The following is a 16311-nucleotide window of genomic DNA, read 5'->3' on the forward strand; positions in this document are numbered from 1 at the left end:
ATCTCATTCTGTCTGGGACAGATGTCACACGTGCCAAGGTGAAAAGTGAGTCATTGATGACAGAGCTGATACCACCCAGATACACACACACACTCACTCATAGAGAGAGAACTACAGAGTTTTTTTTATTATAGAAAAATAGTTCGTATAAAAACAATTAAGTTATGAATTCCAGCAGCTGCTTTGTATTTTTTTTCCTCTAATATAGCATATCTTGCCTTCGACACACTGTTTTCCGTTCTTTCACGCACACACACACACACACACACGCACACACACGTACACACACGCGCGCGCGCGCACGTGCCTGATTGGGTCATTTCACAGTCCTTGGAGATCTCCTTCAAACAGTAGTAACAAATGAAGTCCCTCGCATCCTCTCCATCTGAATTGGCCTACTTCCCGTAGAACATCTCCATGAGCACCTCCTCGATGCTCACGGTCCCTATAACGGGTCTGAAGAAGAGCTGCGCGACCACCGGCGCGCTGATGGCCCTCAGCATGGACAGAGCTATGAGCAGCTTGGCGAAGCGCGTCGTGTCCTCGCGGTGGATCAGCCGGACGTGCTCGTTCAGAGCCTGGTGCGCCTCGCGCCGCAGGGACTGGATGTAGTGGAGGCAGCGCAGACCCTCCACGTCTGGGGGGGGAAGAGGAACATGACATGGGTCAGGGAGAGGAATATCCCATAATATAGATGAGGAAGGAATAGTGCGGTATGGTTTCCATGCTGTAAACACGAGAGCAGTCAGGAGGCTTGGTGACAGCTTCCAGATACTTAATATCCAAATAAACGAACATATAAAATAAAATAAAAAGAATCAACAAAAAGCTGATAAGAAGTGCCGATACTAAACCCAGCCGGGCTTCACAGTCCGCTCCGTGCCCCCTGGATACAATAAGTTGGATGCACAGGTGTGAACCTACCTGGGTTGAACAGCACGGCTCCTTTCAGATACGCGTACTCCTTCGTGCTGATGTCTACACTCCAGCACTTCTTCAGGAAGTCTTTGATAGCATCGATATCCACGACCGAGACCCCGGCTGCCCCCCTGCTCTGGCCGGCCAGCACCTCCTCGCTCTGCCGGTCCGGTAAACCCGTGAGGATGCGCTGCAGCATGCTGGGCTCCACGGTCTCCGCGGTGTCAAAGTCCACCCGGTCTTGCGCGAGACCCAGCACGAGCAAAGGCGCCCAGCAGCTCCGGATCAACGTCAGCTGGTCGTCCTCCGGCAGCTCGCGAAAACAGGGCACGTTTTTCAAGAACCGCAGCGTCTTCACCAGAACCGCCGAGGCGGCTTTGCACGTCACGTGCGGGGAGCGCAGGACGCCGCGGCGCCGCGTCGCGCCGCACGAGCATGCCTGCTGCCGGAGGTCGTGCGGCGAGGCGGCGGCGGAGGAGGACGAGGAGGAGGAGGTCTTGTGCAGCAAGTGTTGCAATGTTTGTTGTTGGGGATGTTGTTGTTGATGATGTTGTTGTTGTTGATGTTGATGTTGTTGCTGCTCGGCGCTCGCGAGGCTGTCACTCTTCAAGATGCTGTAGAGGATGCTGTTGTTGTTTCGACCGCTGGCACCCCGACAGCGGCAGCCCTCCAGCGCGGCCATGGCCGCTCTACATGGGCCGGAGCTCCGTGCGTCCCTCCGTCTCTTTGAAGCTCCGGAGGTCAGTGACAGAAGCGGGCGGTGTTCTCAGAGCCGATAGCCCCGACCACGTTTATATTAGCTCCTGTCTGTCCCCGTGCGCCGACAGCCCGTTCAGACTCTGCCTAGTCCGCCTTCCCCGGAGCTCAGGCACCTCCTCTTTCTCCACCTCCTCTTCTTTCTCTCTCTCACACACACTTATGAACACACACTTTTTAGGACTCTCACGTATTCGAGACACACGTCACACATAGGCAATAAAAAACAAAGCAATTGCAATGTGTGCAAGAAACCACGGCAGACAATAATCCAAAAGCATTGTACATCGATTTTGCATCTACATGTTAAAAGTTGAAATGAAGGTGTGATTAAAACACGGTGTGTGACTCGGCCTGATTGCACCGTGTGGAGGTTACAAATAATAAAGCAGCGGTCGACAAGGCCCGGTTAATTGCACAGACGATGTTATTAATTGTGACAGAGGGATGAAAAGGCAAAAGAGAGAGAGAGAGAGAGGCAGAGACAGACAAGGAATTGGAGCCCCTTCTATTCTCGGCATTACCTTGAGTCTCTGGCAGTGCTGTTTATCAGGCAGACGCCGGTAAAAAATATAGGCCAGCGACAGATCTGAAGGCTTAATTATTTTAGGGACAATTTATATGATTTTCTATGAGAAAGAAGCAGGAAGAGCCGATCTGCGAAGGCCAACGTCCAACCTTGACTCGGACATGCCGATATTGATTTAACCGTGAAAACAGGAGCTGGTGAATTATGATGTCATGACTCAATGCTCCCCTTGCTTCTGTCACTAAAGGAGGATGGGGGAGAAGAGGGGGGGTGGAGGTCAAGTGAATGAGAGAATGAGAAAGACAGGATGGGATAAAGCAGATGAATTAGAGGTTTGTCTTAATTGCTCCTAAGAGGGATGCTGGAAGAGGAAAGAGAGAAGTGTGCGTGTGCGTGCGTGTGTGTGTGTGTGTGTGTGTGTGAGTGATGCAAAAGGTCCTGAGTTCTGCTGTAGCCTCCAAACATATACCCAACAACATGTCACACGGGGTCGTCACAGAAGGTCGTCTTCGCTGTGGAGAAAGGATGCTATCGAGGGGCACGGCCACATTCATGAACTCGCAGTGAGTGGGACCTCAGCGTCCCCCCCGTCCCCCAGTTGTTTTGCGTCAAAGGACACCAGCTGTGAATGGAGGAAGGATGAACAACTTCTACCGGAGGATTTGCTCAGAAGCCCGAATGTCTGTCTCTATTGATTTAACGAAGAGAGAGAAAAACAGAGAGATTTGTTCACATGTTTATATCAAGGACGCCACGGGATAAACAGCCTTCACCCAGCCAGTCTCTCTTCTCCGTGCTCAAGGCTCAGCCAGCGCAGGTTACAAAAACCCTTTTCCGTCTCAAGGAGAGATTACATTATGTCTCAAAGTTGAAGAAGACAGCCACGGCGCTCCGTCTTTGTCTTGATCTCAGGTCCTCCTTTTGTCCCTTTCACATATTCCCTTTGAATGTGTCCGAGATGTACGTGCAGCGCTCCACTCCAATCGTCCTTTCCTCAGACCCAGGTTTATAAAACACCACCTGAAATATGTCTTTGTGATAATAAACCACGCTGACCCTCTCTGCTCACAATGTGCAAACTGAGCTTTATTGGTATATTCAAAAGTGTCCAAGGATACCAAATATGATACCACATGTCTGGCTTTGGGAAAAAAAACATGTATAAAATGAAGGCTTTATTCATTGTAGTGTGTGTGTTGATAACTAAATGATACATGAATACTACAAAACAGAGTCCACGGTGTCACAGCAAACAGGTGTTTGTTTTGCTGTTGTCATATAGTTGTAAGCCTTACGATTTGACATTGTTTCTCTCTGCTTTGTCAGAAATACAACCATTTTTTTTAATGTTTACGGCGCAACCAAACTGTTATTCATGTTATTCGTGTCAAATAATAACTCGCTGGATAAATTGACTTTCAACCTTTTTTAATAGGCCCTTCAACAAAGCACCGTTCCCCATTAGTTTTAAAAATGTTCCAGTGTTGAAGGTTTGGCTTTAACGTGAAAAAGATCACACACTGTACACGCATACTAACACGTTTGCTTTCTAGAAGCCGTACCAATCGAATAAAGAAAGCCACAATCGGCTTCGTAGGTTCCAGCGTGTGCTCTGTTTTCTGTCTCTTTCTGTGGCCCAGTGGGCCTGTTGGTCCCAAACCCAGTTTAAAGTGACCGGAGCACGAGGAGGCCAGTGAACACACTTTCCCCACAAAAACACAGCAGCCTGTTTGTGTTTACAGTCCGTAAACTGTCCTATTTCAACATTTATAAATATGAGTTTAAAACCCAAGACTCCTCCTGAATTGGTGATGAATGCTAAATGTACCAAACTACTCGGATGCAAGAGCGTACGCTTATAATTGAAGGAGAAAACACACAATGCTCTCTTCCCTCATATATACAAGCACACGCCTACACACACACACACACACACACACACACTCTATCTGTGATTTTGCACTTGTGAAACTAATTGCTGCGACACTCAGAGAGTCCGAGTCAGACGGCATCGGCCACTTTGTGACTAGAGCTGAAATGTAGAGCGAGGCCAGCAGCGGAGAAGCTATGGGCTCAGACAAGGGGCGAGAAAGAGAGAGAGAGGCATGAAGGAATCAGAAGGAAAGAACCATTAAAAAGTGCATCACGTTGGTTTTTTGTCGGGTTTTTCTTCTCGATTTTCGGCGTCTATGAACATGTTGCTGTTCCTCACGACTTCTAAAAAAAGGGGAACTTGTGTTGTAGCTCAGTCGAATCTATCTTCTCGAAGCATACATGTGGAACTCTTTCTCTCGATACGTGACAGATTGTTTAAGAAAGTGCACCAAATAATCAATCAATAAATAAAATGTCTTCAATAAAGTGAGCATTGTTATGTTAAGTGGATTTGCAGCAGTGGACGTTTTTTTGCCCCTGAAGGCTGATCACACAAATTAAATTCAGAGGTTGCCGTGACCCGAGGAGAGACAGCTCTTTGGCACATTCAGTCGATCCAGCCTTGAAACACAAAGTGTGGAGAAATACACAAGGTTTTTTTGTTTTTGTTTTTTTACCAAACAATATGGGCTTAGTCACCCACGGACACTCCAAGACAGGTCTCGGAAAACTTGAGAGGACCACTTTGTGCGATTCAAGGCTTTTGCATTAAATGGCTGCCCTGGAAAAAAAAGTCTTGTGCTGCATTGTTTTGTTGGTTTGTTGGGCGCTCTTCTGGCGGTTGCTATGGCGACTGCCTCCATTTTCTCTCTGTGGCTGCTCACATAAAGCACTGCGTCCTTGTCTCCATAATAGTTACAAATTGAATACTGCACTTCCAAGGACTCATGTCACCAATTTACAGCGGATGGAAAGTGTGCGCGCGCGTGTGTGTGCGTGTGTGTGTGCGTGCACATGTGTGTGTGTGTTGAAGAGGAGTAAAGATGACACGTTTGCTTAAGATGTGATGCGAGGTAAAATGTATTTTTCCTTGTTTTTTTCTGCTTTGTCTTGATCTATTTTGTAAATCCGACGCCTGAAACATGTGTGGAAAAAAATCCACTGATCTTAGTGCCATGTAAATATGCTTTATTATTCGGCTATCACTCCGTACGTCTTTGCCTTTTAAAATGCTAAAGTTTTAAAACTAATAAAATACTTGTTTATTACGACATGGAATATCCGCAGAAGTAAAACAAAATGGGAAGACTCTTCTTCTCTTTCTTTCTCTTCTTCAGAGCACTGAAGGATGTAGGATGTGAACGTTGGTCTTTTGTGGTATTCGCCCTTCGTCGTCGATGTGATTGGACGGCGAGGTAAAAAGAAAGTGACGAGCCCAGCGTTTTACCTCAAGTTTAACATTATTGTAGAGATTAAAAACACTAAACCGCAGAACAGACGCTGCCGTAAAGTGTAAATACCATTACGAAGAATAAAACTTTTTTTTTTTTTAAAAAGTCAAGCTCGCTTGTCACTAGTGTGGTTTTGCAGTTAGTGCAACATTATTATTAATATTTAATAAAATGATTTAGTTATTGTAATATACCTTAGTATTACAATTGCCTGTTATCTACGGTGTGTGTGTGTGTGTTTGTGTGTTAAAGGTACAACATATGTTCATTTTTAATAATCAAAAGACACTATTTTAAAAGATTACAAATGACGTTATTTTCCTTTTAGTAGTTAATTTAACATGCTGCAGTGCTGCTGACATGCAAACGCGCTTTAAGTATACAACATATTATAGTTACATGCATTGTTCTGTCTACACTGACCAGAATTGCATTCTCTCTAGTGGCCAGTAGGGGGCGGCTCCAACGGCAGTCTATGCGAAAATGACTCTACAGTTTAACATCGCAAACGTGAGTTTACGGTCTCAATCTCTCGTTTTCAAGCCTTCTTCTATACAGTATGATTTTCATTATTAAAATGACCAAAACCCATTTAGAGTTAAATAGACCATAAAGCTTTTCGGGGCGGGCTAACTGAGAACGGTCCAATGGGTGACGTCACAATGTCCACTTCCTCTATACAGTCTTTCGGGTATCGCCGCACAGCAGCAAACAGAAGGAAAACGTGCAGCTACATGCACGTATACGCTCGTGACAGACGTCCTCCTCCTCCGCTGAGCTGTAACCTGAAGTTAGTTCAGTGGCACTCGATGAGCAGTAGACGCCATGCTTCCTTTTGCGCGGGGATGCAGTTCTGCGGTTCTGCGGTTCTGCGATGTAGTTCATCCATCCGGACGTTATCTTTACCTGCTTATCCTGTTCAGGGTCACAGGGGACATTGAGGGGTGTGTGCAGGGCACGGTACACCCTGTACCGGTCACTACAACAGTGATGTCACAGGGTCCTAGAGGACACCACTGCAGCAAGTTGAGAAGGTTAAGCCAGAAAAAAAACACAATGTTTTAAGTGTAAACTTTATTGTAAATTTGATTTGACCGCACAAGTCCGACCTCAAGTTTTTTTTAGATCGCCACTCGCAGTCCTCCATGTGGAGTTTGCTCCGTTGGCATTGGGCAACAGTGGGTCCAAGAAATTGTCTTGTTTAATTACCTAGAAATCAAGCCTACAAGGCAATATCGCCCAACAGTCCAGGGTTCGCGGTCCCGTCCGTGGTTACATATCGCCCCCCCCCAAAAAAGGAACCAGACCTTGATCTTTCCAGAGCACAGCCAGTGCTGAAAAATAACCACGATCAGATTTACAGTTTTAAAGCAAGCGGTGTGTCGTAACCCCATTAATTGATAAAAGCAGCTCAGTGGCACAGACAAACACACACACACACACACAACCTCTCTTTGAATAAACACAGCTTTACTCATTGTTTACCTCAGCTGTGAACCTCTCACTGAATGTGGGTAAACAGCACACACACACACACACACACACATGCAGGCCGACTATTTGCCTCCTCTTGTAGCACTGTTCAAGGTCGTTATATGAACACAAGGTCACCGTGCTTACAACAAACAAAGCAGCAGATATGCTAGCTTTTAGGCCAGCCACACATAATTTCTGCTCTTGCAGTTCTCTGCTGGGTTGTGCGCGAACACGTTGCGATAAAGCACGTTGTGTCGCGTCGCATGGCATTGTTTTTGTTATATTGTGCACGGCGATAGCATTCATTTGCGTTTTTTTTTTAATCCTGCAACAAGGAGGTCTGAGAAAATTGCCCTCCACGTTATCTTTATGACACATCTGCAAACGTTTTTTAGGGTTCAGTGTTGTGCGTTTGAAGCATCGTGTCGTTGGGGTAACTGTGTGTGTGTGTGTGTGTGTGTGTGTGTGTGTGTGTGTGTGTGTGTGTGTGTGTGTGTGTGTGTGTGTGTGTGTGTGATACAGGGAGGTACCTCAGTGGAGAAGCTAAAACAATGTGCATGTTTTGTATTGCATTATTATTTAAATGTTACAGTTTAAAACAACCGGTCATGCTGGCGTGCACAGTCTCGGACGACGATGCGTCGTCATATTTTTAATTAAGGAGTCCGCGTGTAGCCAATAACTAAACATTTTTTAAAAACAACGTTCAGCTCCGCATTGACGCGAGCCTTTAACTATGCGAGCCCGGTTGTGTGAGGAAACGAGGAGTGGTGAGCCACGGTGACATCAATCCGGAGCATGATGCCCCTCGAACTGCAGCCTCAGGCCAAACTCCGCCCCCGAGCATGGGAGTCTTGAGTTCTGACAGACCGCTTGGCAACCGGCTGCCAATGAGAACCACCTGTGTGTTGTGTTGTCGCGCAGGCGTCTTCGTCTTTATGTATATACCGTGCAGCGGTTTGGAGACTTGTGTCACGTGAACACTAAACAAACGTAACACCAGCTTTTTTTTTTTATTCAGATGAATTAGAATCTATTCGGGGGAACCTCACAGTGTGGAGTCTGGAGAGGACGTCTGTGGTTTCAGGATCTGCTTTTAACTAACTGCAACTGCTCCTGATGTCTCAGAGGTCCAAAGGAGCCAGATTTACTTCTACAATTCTTTACGAATAATGAGTTATGAGCTTCTGTTGTCTTAAGAGGTTTAGTGACTAAACCCCAAGGACGTCAAACTCAGATTAGATGTGGGGTTTTTTTAGGATTTTAGGGGCAAACAATTGGTGTGTTTATGTGTGTATATGTGTGTATAAATGTGTATAAATGTGTATAAATGTGTGTATATATTCCTTCACTGGCTACCGGTGGCCGCCCGCACATGGTCTAACCTCACACCCAGGACATGGTCTAACCTCACACCCAGGACATGGTCTAACCTCACACCCAGGACATGGTCTAACCTCACACCCAGGACATGGTCTAACCTCACACCCAGGACATGGTCTAACCTCACACCCAGGACATGGTCTAACCTCACACCCAGGACATGGTCTAACCTCACACCCAGGACATGGTCTAACCTCACACCCAGGACATGGTCTAACCTCACATCCAGGACATGGTCTAACCTCACACCCAGGACATGGTCTAACCTCACACCCAGGACATGGTCTAACCTCACACCCAGGACATGGTCTAACCTCACATCCAGGACATGGTCTAACCTCACACCCAGGACATGGTCTAACCTCACATCCAGGACATGGTCTAACCGTACACCCAGGACATGGTCTAACCTCACACCCAGGACATGGTCTAACCTCACACCCAGGACATGGTCTAACCTCACATCCAGGACATGGTCTAACCTCACATCCAGGACATGGTCTAACCTCACACCCAGGACATGGTCTAACCTCACATCCAGGACATGGTCTAACCTCACACCCAGGACATGGTCTAACCTCACAACCAGGACATGGTCTAACCTCACACCCAGGACATGGTCTAACCTCACACCCAGGACATGGTCTAACCTCACACCCAGGACATGGTCTAACCTCACATCCAGGACATGGTCTAACCTGACACCCAGGACATGGTCTAACCTCACACCCAGCACATGGTCTAACCTCACACCCAGGACATGGTCTAACCTCACACCCAGGACATGGTCTAACCTCACACCCAGGACATGGTCTAACCTCACACCCAGGACATGGTCTAACCTCACACCCAGGACATGGTCTAATCTCACACCCAGGACATGGTCTAACCTCACATCCAGGACATGGTCTAACCTCACATCCAGGACATGGTCTAACCTCACACCCAGGACATGGTCTAACCTCACACCCAGGACATGGTCTAACCTCACACCCAGGACATGGTCTAACCTCACACCCAGGACATGGTCTAACCTCACACCCAGGACATGGTCTAACCTCACACCCAGGACATGGTCTAACCTCACACCCAGGACATGGTCTAACCTCACATCCAGGACATGGTCTAACCTCACACCCAGGACATGGTCTAACCTCACACCCAGGACATGGTCTAACCTCACACCCAGGACATGGTCTAACCTCACATCCAGGACATGGTCTAACCTCACACCCAGGACATGGTCTAACCTCACATCCAGGACATGGTCTAACCTCACACCCAGGACATGGTCTAACCTCACACCCAGGACATGGTCTAACCTCACATCCAGGACATGGTCTAACCGTACACCCAGGAAATGGTCTAACCTCACATCCAGGACATGGTCTAACCTCACACCCAGGACATGGTCTAACCTCACACCCAGGACATGGTCTAACCGTACACCCAGGACATGGTCTAACCTCACATCCAGGACATGGTCTAACCTCACACCCAGGACATGGTCTAACCTCACATCCAGGACATGGTCTAACCGTACACCCAGGACATGGTCTAACCTCACACCCAGGACATGGTCTAACCTCACACCCAGGACATGGTCTAACCTCACACCCAGGACATGGTCTAACCTCACATCCAGGACATGGTCTAACCGTACACCCAGGAAATGGTCTAACCTCACATCCAGGACATGGTCTAACCTCACACCCAGGACATGGTCTAACCTCACACCCAGGACATGGTCTAACCGTACACCCAGGACATGGTCTAACCTCACATCCAGGACATGGTCTAACCTCACACCCAGGACATGGTCTAACCTCACATCCAGGACATGGTCTAACCGTACACCCCAGCTCGTTCACTTCGCTTGGCTTCTGCCAATCGGCTTGTAGCTCCGTCACTTCGAGCTAATCACTCAACAAAGTCACGACTGTTTGCTGTCCTGGCTCCTCATTGGTGGAACGAGCTCCCCATTGACATCAGGACAGAAGAAAGTCTCTACATCTTCTGTCGCAAACTAAAAACACATCTTTTTCGACTATACCTTGAATAGGGAAGGTAGAACCGTAGTAGCACTCCAGTAGCACTTAAATGTCCCTTACCGATAGCACTTTGTAGTTTAACACTTTAGTAGCACTTAAATGTCTCTTACTGATAGCACTTTGTAGTTTAACTTTATTGAAGAAATTGTACTTGCTTGATTCTTGTTGTTCTGAGTTTGGACTCATGGTTTAATGCACTTATTGTAAGTCGCTTTGGATAAAAGCGTCAGCTAAATGACATGTAATGTAATGTAATGCATGCATGCAGTTAATACGTTATAGCAAAAACCACACCACCCCGGTATAATTCGTCACAGAATACCTTGGAAGTCTTAAAGTAATGTTCAAAACAGAAAAAAGAAATACGTTTTCACGGGTTCAGTTATCTGAGCGACATTATAAACACACACAAAACAACACACACTCACACATTCTCTCACAAACACACACAGAGCGAGCCTTCACTGTTTTCTGCTGATTTTATGACTCTTTTATCTTCATAATCTCATTATTACTTGACGCTTTGCCAATATCGTCCTGGTTACATCCGTGCCGATAAAGAATATTTAATTGAATTAGAGAATATTGATAACAGCTGCTTTAAAAGTCCTTCCGAGCACAAAGTCAAGACTCGTTATTGCCCTTTGTCGTCATCACACAAACGAATACAGACGAACCCTCGACAGCTGATGAGGGAGCGATGGATCAAATGTGTGTTGAACACAAGCCACTGGGATGTGAGCTAATTAGCCAAGGTCGAGTGGGTGAATGGGGGTGGGGGGGACGTTGGCCAAACGCACCTCGCGTTGCCATGATCTCACTCGCGTGTGTGTGTGTGTGTGTGTGTGTGTGTGTGTGTGTGTGTGTGTGTGTGGGATGTGTGGAAAGGCTACTGAGTGAAATATGAAGTACTGCGGCCGCAGAGCAATAATTCATGTCCTTCCTATCCTCATTCTTTATCGGCCTCACAGTGGCTATACAGTATATGAATATTTTTTGCTTCGCCGCATATCGAGGACAGGGTCGTGTTTGCATAAGGAAGTAAATTATGACACTAATAACAATGTCGGCGTGCAAGGAAGACCAGTGGGAGGAGGTGTGGATTGGGGGGTGGGGACAGGCGATGGCTAACATACGGGGAAGTCCAAGGTGAGGGAGGAAAAGACATTTCTGGGTGAAACAAACATTTGAGAATAAAGACGTTTGACATGGTCTTTTGTCTTTGAGTGATGAGATTCTCATTAAACGTGACGTGTCCTTCATTTGAGCCTCGCGCACCTTGAGCAACAACAAACACTTTTTCAGACTTCTGTAAGCGACTCGTCGGCAGGCGGTGAGTCACGCTGTCTGACTCCTGTGATACTTGTGTGATTACAGCTCCGTAAAGGCCTTGAGAGCGCAACGTCTTTCTTTTTTTATGTGTCAACCCGAACGCATTGAACTTTCTTCTTGTGAAAATCATCTTGTTTTTGCATACTTCTTCTCCCCTGCACGTCTGAAGGCAATATCATTTCTTCTCCTGACACCCCGTCTCCTTCTTTTTCTTTATCTCTGTGCTCAAATTCTTCCACATGGTGTTAATAGTTGTTCAGACGATTACATGCGTATAGATATTTACAAATACGTGTATATTGCAGCGTTTTGGCCCTCGTCGTGAGCTAAGCCGCCGCCCCTTAAAGCCGATTGGTCTGTGACAAACACACCCGGCTAATTGCAATAATCCGGCCGCCAGATAAATGTCAACATATACTTCCGCGTTTCTTTTCAGACATTTAAAATGTGTGCTGGGCCACAACGACAGGTCAGATGCAGGTGATACTCACTCTGACGACGGGCCTGTGTCTGAGCTTCACGGCCAGATGTGTTGATGTGTGCCGATGACTACTTATTGAGGTTTTAAAGCATGTCATATTTCATCCGTATGAATCCAATCCCGCACTCTTTTATTACAATACGTTTTTTTTTAGTTTTTTTTTTTTATTTCAATCAAGCTCCTTTCCTTTCTACTCCCTTCAAGTTCATCCATTGGCCTTGCTTAACTAGATAAATTGCTTTGGCACATCATTCTGCCTCCTCTTCACAATTTACTTCTATCTGTATAATTTTCCTCTCTTTTCAGAGTGCGTTTCTTTTTATACTTTCTTTTTTTCCCCCCAAGGCTACAGCCTCCGCTAAAGGCCAGTCGAGCGAGTTGAACTTCCTGTTTGTGAGAGACACTCTGTTGCCGAGCTACCTCGGCAGGCTTTATAAGTTGTATGTATGCATCTTTACACTCTTTTTTTTCATTTGTATCAGTGACAGAAAGGAACCGGAATCGTTTCTTTACAGGAGATAATACGTTGAAATTGCTTCTCGGCAGTAACGGTCTTGACTACTGGGAACTGAATTGATGTGGGTCTAAAGATGACACCTGCAAGACAAGAGTGGTTCAAAGTGAAATTCTAGTTCTATGGTCTGTAATTTCTCAGTTTATTTTGTGCTTATTGCTAAATAAATGTATACGTAATCAAGCTACTGACACGATCCATATACAGTATGGTGGGAGAATTGGGGGGCCAATGGGGGCTCAGAGATCATTGTTGTCCCTTGGCAGGTAAAAGTACTCAAGTGTATACATATATGTTTCCTTTGCTTCTCTTCTGTTACCTTTTGTATCAAAATGAACTTTCATTAAAACCTTTGAATTCCAATAACTAACCTCTCCTATTATTATTATTATTATTACAATTGGGCTCCACGTGTGCTTCTTTTCATAAAGTATTTCCATGATAGACATCATGGTGACGTGAGGGAGTTATTATTTCTAACTTGGCGCACACACAAATGAATCATTGTGATTAATCAAAAGTTGAAACCACTGGGGTGCACTCACGTGCACTAACATGCACTAAAAGGGCTTGATTATGTAAACAAGGAGAGGAGAAGCTCTGATAGCAACATGCAGACAGAGAGATATTCAGTCTACGCTCAGGTAGGCATTACTCAACCATATCTTTACATATCTAATCGTTGTTTGCTGCTATATTAATGTTCAGAATGTGAACACGGTGACGTTTTCGCGGAGCTGCTAAGAAGTAAAGAGGTTTCTCATCTTTAACACGACGTCGCATGTGCATATTTTATTCGCTTGTATTAAAAAAAAAAGAAATACAGAGGTATTTTAATGTGCAGCTCAGATCTTCACCACCCTCATAAGATGTGTTGTTGTTTATAAGGGCGTTGGTTTGCATATGGTCCATAGGGGCTAGTCACGACCAAAGTTTTGGGAAAGACACCAATATTTAATTAATTTGAATTGCCTGTTAGAAACACTTCGTGAATCGTAACTGGCAGTAGTTACGTTAAGCTACTAAATACACCAGGAAATAATAAAGCCTCATATTAGTATTTTGTTTGGTCTCAGCATTGATATTGTTGACCCTGTTGTGCTTTGTAGAAAGGAAAATGACACCAAAAAAGAAAAGAAAGATAAGTAGAGAGATAAGTAGCTACCAAGAAGCCCAGGTGGTTGTTAGTTAGGGTTAGCTAGTAACGTTAGCAGGCTAAATACCCACACAGTGCAAACCTGCATCCTTTTGAGATGCATTCAGGCGCAGGTGTAGTGCAGCTTGAGGAAGCAGCAGCTGGACCATCGGGGCTCCAGGTGAGGTCTCGTGGCATTTTATTAAGAATTATCATGCATTAGCAATGAAACTGAAGGACGTTTGGGGAATCTGACCTCAGAAATCAGGTTGAGGAAGCATTAGCTGAACCATCAGGGCTTCAGGTGAGGTCTTACATTGATTCTGTGTTGAGGTGTATTATCATGGCTGACGGTGAACATTGTCTACCTGTTTTAAGTGAATTATTATTATGTTAAAACATGCATGTGCAGACTAGGCTAAGTTTTCTTTGCTCCTTAGGGAACAGATTGAGTGACAGTGAGCGTCATGAAGTGAGGGAAGCAGTGTCCTGGACACGAGGAGTGAACCATACAGCAACTTCAGCACAAGAAGTTACACCAAAAAAAGCGCACAAGACTAAGAAAACATTCAAAGCTGGTAGTTCACTCGAAATACAGAGGACAATTAAAGGTGCGTGCCAAAGAAAAACTGCAATAACCCCAAATTATAGAGAGATAATGTATTGAAGGTTGGATGAAGGACAACTTCATTTCTGTTTTTATTTTTCAGAAAACTATCGTTGACCTGGAGCGCGGATGTCGAGTGCCTTTTTAGAGCGAGGATTGTCCACATTGTATTATAACAGATTTAGCTTTCTGCATGATTACAAAATGTCTCACAAATAGTTGAACTGTTGCTCACAACTAATTTGATTCACCACAATGAATATGTTGCCCGTTTGATTTCCGTCTCGCACATTTAAATGACTGAGGAGATCAGGACTGCTCAGAATCTGTAAAAGAAATACTTTCACAAAATCATAATTTTGTCAGGAGTCCGCCCACTCGCAACGTTTTTTCGGAACTAGCGACCCCGTAGCTCGGTGCTATCAGGAAAAGCCAGATAGCAAAAAGCAAGAGGATTTAACACAGATTCTAAACATCTGTACAAAATCATTCTGCACCAAAAGCATCGCCGAGATATGAGCCAAAGAACACAGCAACATGAATCCCTTCATCGCTTTACAGTCAGCGAACGCTGCTTTGGTTAGAAGCACAGAAATGTATGGTTTGGTAAATCAAATTGCACAGATGGTGCCCAATGCCCATTTTGCCTAAATTCTCTTTATTAAAACCTCTCTAACTTTGTTCTGTTTTACTTTTTCAAAGTCAAACTTTGCATAGAGACTGGTCCTGGTGCTGTGGTGGGGTTTAGACCCTTGCTCTGCATCCTTTGAAGAGATAATCATCCTGAAAGTGCTTTTTCTTTTCCTAGGCGAACCTGAAACAAAAGCTCACATGGGTTGCCTTATTATAACACCAACATTATTCAAATAGCCTTTGTGGTTGCAGAGATACACCCTTTTTAGTTTGGGTATGGTATTTCGAGCAGAAACCTAACATTACGCTACATTACGCTCCACAAAACGTGAAATGGAAGAATTGTGGGGTCAAATTCCTCCATTAAGCTCTTAACAAAGACATTTGTTGCACAATCCTCTCCAGTATCAAAAAAAACACACCGACAGATAAAACGAGACACGGTAACAAGAGATAAAAGAACATCCATCCATCCATCCATTTTCAATACCGCTTATCCTCATTAGGGTCGCGGGGGCGCTGGAGCCTATCCCAGCTGACATAGGGCGAAGGCAGGGGACACCCTGGACAGGCCGCCAGTCCATCGAGGGCAGATAAAAGAACAAGTGTGTCACAAACCCAAAAAACTATATAGTTTTGGGATATTCCACATACATTACCATCTTCCCATATATGGCCAACGGGGTCCACAATTCAACAGCGTATTGTAAATGGGACTAAATATATATATATATTAAGACGAATAAACATGTGCCTTTGACACACACCGACCGTAGTGTGTGAAATGCTTCCACCTGTGTGGTGTGTGTGTGTGTGTGTGTGTGTGTGTGTGTGTGTGTGTGTGTGTGTGTGTGTGTGTGCATTTACCACAGAAATACATTAAAATCTTTATCTGCAAAACTAAGTTGAAATGTAATGGAAGTGTGTTTGTGCGTGTGTGTGTGTGTGTGTGTGTGTGTGTGTGTGTGTGTGTGTGTGTGTATCTATGCCTAATCATGTAAAGAGCTCAAAGGATCTTGACTATCAATAGGCCTTGAACATTCGTGATAGAAGTTTTTTAAATCACACACAATAATAAGCAAACAGTTTATGACTGTTCCAATTAACAAGGCTACATACTAAAAGCTTTTTAAATAAAGGCGAGCCGCGGGGTGCTGCGGAGCATTAAAG

At 45.2% G+C, this 16311-nt stretch overlaps 1 protein-coding gene across 1 annotated transcript; it reads right to left on the reverse strand.

The window, feature by feature from the left end:
* Positions 1-181: 181 nt before the first annotated feature.
* On the reverse strand, positions 182-3300 carry nr0b1 (nuclear receptor subfamily 0, group B, member 1). The gene is made up of 2 exons (XM_034562346.1): positions 925-3300; positions 182-637 (listed from the first exon to the last, which is right to left on the reverse strand). Exons 1-2 carry the CDS (start codon positions 1598-1600, stop codon positions 396-398), a joined length of 918 nt encoding a protein of 305 aa, XP_034418237.1. The 5' UTR covers positions 1601-3300; the 3' UTR covers positions 182-395.
* Positions 3301-16311: the final 13011 nt, after the last annotated feature.

The sequence above is a fragment of the Cyclopterus lumpus genome, chromosome 21 (genome assembly GCF_009769545.1).
Source record: "Cyclopterus lumpus isolate fCycLum1 chromosome 21, fCycLum1.pri, whole genome shotgun sequence".
Taxonomy (NCBI): domain Eukaryota; kingdom Metazoa; phylum Chordata; class Actinopteri; order Perciformes; family Cyclopteridae; genus Cyclopterus; species Cyclopterus lumpus.

What these genes read in the sequence shown, in the direction of transcription:
- nr0b1 (XM_034562346.1), bottom strand. Translation starts at nt 1,600, where the DNA reads ATGGCCGCGCTGGAGGGCTGCCGCTGTCGGGGTGCCAGCGGTCGAAAC. An exon ending in AGCCGTGCTGTTCAACCCAG is followed by an intron (nt 638 to 924) that starts GTAGGTTCACAC and finishes TTCCCCCCCCAG; the next exon opens with ACGTGGAGGGTCTGCGCTGC.